The sequence below is a fragment of the Stegastes partitus genome, unplaced genomic scaffold (genome assembly GCF_000690725.1).
Source record: "Stegastes partitus isolate 25-593 unplaced genomic scaffold, Stegastes_partitus-1.0.2 Scaffold850, whole genome shotgun sequence".
NCBI lineage: Eukaryota > Metazoa > Chordata > Actinopteri > Pomacentridae > Stegastes > Stegastes partitus.
The window spans coordinates 203,683-207,195 of NW_007578581.1; the positions used below are offsets into that span (position 1 = coordinate 203,683).

The following is a 3,513-nucleotide window of genomic DNA, read 5'->3' on the forward strand; positions in this document are numbered from 1 at the left end:
AGTCAGAGGCCCGACCTTCATCCAATTGAGAAAGATTTAAAGAATACTTATACTGACCTGTATATGACTGATGACTTGGCAGGCTTTAACATAATGTCATGAATATAGAGCTGTACTTTAAATTTCATCTCATCATGCTGGTGCATGTTGCTGGTGGGGGTGATATTGGTTATTTTTTTATTTATCCGTGAATCGTGCAGTCCAAAAAAATGTCAGAAAATAGTGAACTCACACTTTAAGGGTCAAAGATGTTCAGTTTAACATAACAAGACAAAAAGGCACATATTTACAGTACATTTGGTAAATTATGGAATTAAATCATTACAAAAGTCTGACTTCTGAACTCATTTCTCATAACCTATCTTTTCAGCTCTACATTACTGTAAGGGCACCAGGTGCTCCAGGCCAAAGGACAGTATCAGCATCAACATGTGAGCTGTCTTCCTGTAGTTGCACGTTCAGACAATCACAGACACACTCATGCATCATTAAGCTTCATTCACTGTTTACTTTCTCGTTGTGAATGTCAATCAGTGCTGAAAAACAGACTTCCCATCAGAGTCACCGTGAATGGGAAGCGCTGCTTGTAGTTCACAGAGCCCGAGCCAATGCAGCGACAAAGAGGAGGGGCTGCATGTCAGGAGGGAAAAATAACATCAAAACACAACTCAACGCTCCACTAAGTACCCAAGATCTGACCTACAAAGCTGACTGAACAAATGCCCACCCACAGACTCCCACACCCAAAAACACGCAAGGCAGCGAGGTGGGAGGAGTCGGAGGTATTGTTCTTCCTGTGGCTCGAGGTGGTCTGACCCCACACCCTGCTGTTCGGACCTCGTTATTGGCTGCCGGTTTCTGTGGCAACAATCATCGGCAACCCCTTCAGTGAAAAGAATAACAGAAAGTAATGTAACAAGACCTGAGACGACCCCTCCTTTAATCCGACACACACATTCACACACTGATGTACAAAGAAAAACATCCTTTGAAATCATTTTACTGGTAACAGCCACTTGGAAGCTGTTGATTTAGTTAAAGGTCATGACAAAAAGCAACAATAAGCAACCATCCAAATCCTTTGGAACAGTGAATGCAAAGAATATGACTGTGACAATCGTAGCCTTTCTATGAGCCCTAGTCACCAATGAATAACCTGCAAAGCACGCAGTAGTGGAAGCTCCATACATAAGGTTACCCAAGTTATAAATGAAATAAGACGTTTCCTATTTTATCCATCTGACCTTTATTTTTTTTAATGAACTTTTCTGTCCTTTTGTAATTTGGGTGTAATGATATAAAATGTATATTGTTTTTTTTTTTTGTTTTTTTTACCAGCATAGGAAGAAGTAATCAGGCCTTTTACTTTTATAAGAGCAGCATAATATAATGTACTTCATTTCAGGAAAAAGGCCATACAGTCAGAACAATGTTTGTTATGTAAACTTTGAATCTGTTAAGTAACAAGTAGGTCACTTTCAGATAAATGTAATGGAGAAAAAGTAGATTTCCCTCTGGTATGTGAGGAAATATTAGTGTCAAGTAGTGTTAAAATAGAAATACTCAAGTAAAGTACAAGTATCTCAACACTGTGCTTAAGTAATAGTTCTTAGTTAGTTTGCATCACTGCTTAACTGATCATTAAAGAATCCTTAATGCTGAGCATTGATTTTACAATATTTACATGTTGGAGAGTCAATCAAACAATGCACCACTACTTTACTGCTCCTGTTTCTTTATATGTGTGCGCATTGCTGGAAGTTTTCAAAGTTTCTTTTGTTTTTATTTCACCATTTGAAAAAAATGTGTGTATACACAATAATATATGTATATATAATACATGTATAATAATGTATATATATAATTTAAAAAGTGCATTATTTTAAACACAATCCTGTTCGCAGTTATAAAAGAGCCCATATTCAAGTTGAAGAAGTAACTCAAAAATAACTGAAGCATGCGAGTATTAAAAGTAAAAATGTTCATTGTACATAATTCCGTTTTTATTTTATGTCCGATTCATTTCCTAAACATAAAGTTCGTATAATATTGAATTATTATGTATGTCTAAACAGCATTTTAGTGTTGTAGTAGGTTATAGTTAAACTCATTTTAAGTACTTTGTGCAGAGTTAGGTTTAGTTATAGCTTTTAGTTTAAAATGTATTTACTAAAGCTGTGGAACGATGAATGTGCTTAAGTAAAAAGTAGAAAACTTAAAACTAAAAATATATGTATATATTTTTTAAAAGCAGTAAAGTTCATGGTTAAAACGGAGTATTGAGTGACCTCCCACATCTCTCTTGTTGCAGAAAGTTTGTGTGAGGTTCAGAACTCAACACTTTATATTAAAGCTGCTCTGTCTCCCTCTTGTGGCTGTAAGACGTCAGTGTTTGTGTAACAGAAAGCAGCACATGGCTGCAGGACAGAGGCGGTGCTGAGACAGAAAATGAAACATTCATCATTGAACTTCATCAACTGAAACATTTATTATTGCATACAGTATATTGTTTTTGCCATACAAAGTGCAAACAATCTTATTCTGATACTTTCGCATTACAAATGATTGATATAACACTAGTCGTAATGAAGATATTAGTGGACCAAAGTTGCATTAATGTGGACAAATGTTAGCTACCTTTCAAAGACTTTATTTGGAATCATAGTTTAAAGGACCTGATAGATTGTCTCTCTCATCCGCACAGGTTTTGTTGTAATGAACCAAAACTGGGTGTTATCTTGTTGTTTCAGTGAGCCGACAGCCCAGAAGGAGAAGAGGCACTTCAGGTGTGGTTCCTGTTATTGAACGTTGCCACAGTTACGCATCATCGCCACCGCAGAGCAACAATAAGGCCTTGCGGTAGTCACCGCCGGTATCTCCCTGTAACAAACGTACACAGAAATAATTTAAGATAAGGGTTCTTAAGTGGATTTAAGAGTAGAGTTGAAGTGTGTGGAGCTCATAATATGTGTTTACCCTGATCATGGAGTGCAGAGAGCAGGCAAACATCTTCCTGAACTGAGCCCTGATGTCCAACAAGTCCACCTCGCTACGAGTCACCATCACTCTGATCAGAGTGTCGTCATCAGTACCAGCACCCTGAAACACAGACAGTATCACAAGCTGTCATGACCATCTGCCCCACGAACATCATTACATCACCACCATATTGGATTCTTTAAGGGCCTCAGGAAAGTCAGTGGTCACATACAGAACAAATGTAAAATAGAAAGCACTTGGGAAAAGGCATGTCAAATATGTTACTTTAATTATTAGATACTGATCATCTGCAAACACATGAACATTTACATCAACATACACACAATGGCAAATACACTGCCTGGCCAAAAAAAAAGTCGCCACCTGGATTTAACTAAGCAAATAGGTACGAGACTCCTATTGGATAATTACTGCATGGGCGATTATCTTTCAGCTGGCAACAAGTTATTTAACCCCAACTGGTGCAATGACTTGCTTCTCATTTCCTAAACAACCATGTCGAAAGACACATCC

General features: G+C 37.6%; 1 protein-coding gene across 2 annotated transcripts in view; it reads right to left on the bottom strand.

The window, feature by feature from the left end:
- Positions 1 to 2,463: 2,463 nt before the first annotated feature.
- The window catches only part of anxa5b (annexin A5b), a 14,445-nt gene continuing 13,395 nt past the window's right edge, over positions 2,464 to 3,513 (bottom strand). For both annotated transcript variants that reach the window (XM_008292990.1, XM_008292989.1), the window contains 2 exons: positions 2,977 to 3,099; positions 2,464 to 2,880 (listed from right to left, as the gene is read on the bottom strand). In XM_008292990.1, coding sequence (XP_008291212.1) covers positions 2,818 to 2,880; positions 2,977 to 3,099 — 186 coding nt within the window. In that variant the 3' untranslated portion in view covers positions 2,464 to 2,817. The remainder of the gene's footprint in view (positions 2,881 to 2,976; positions 3,100 to 3,513) is intronic.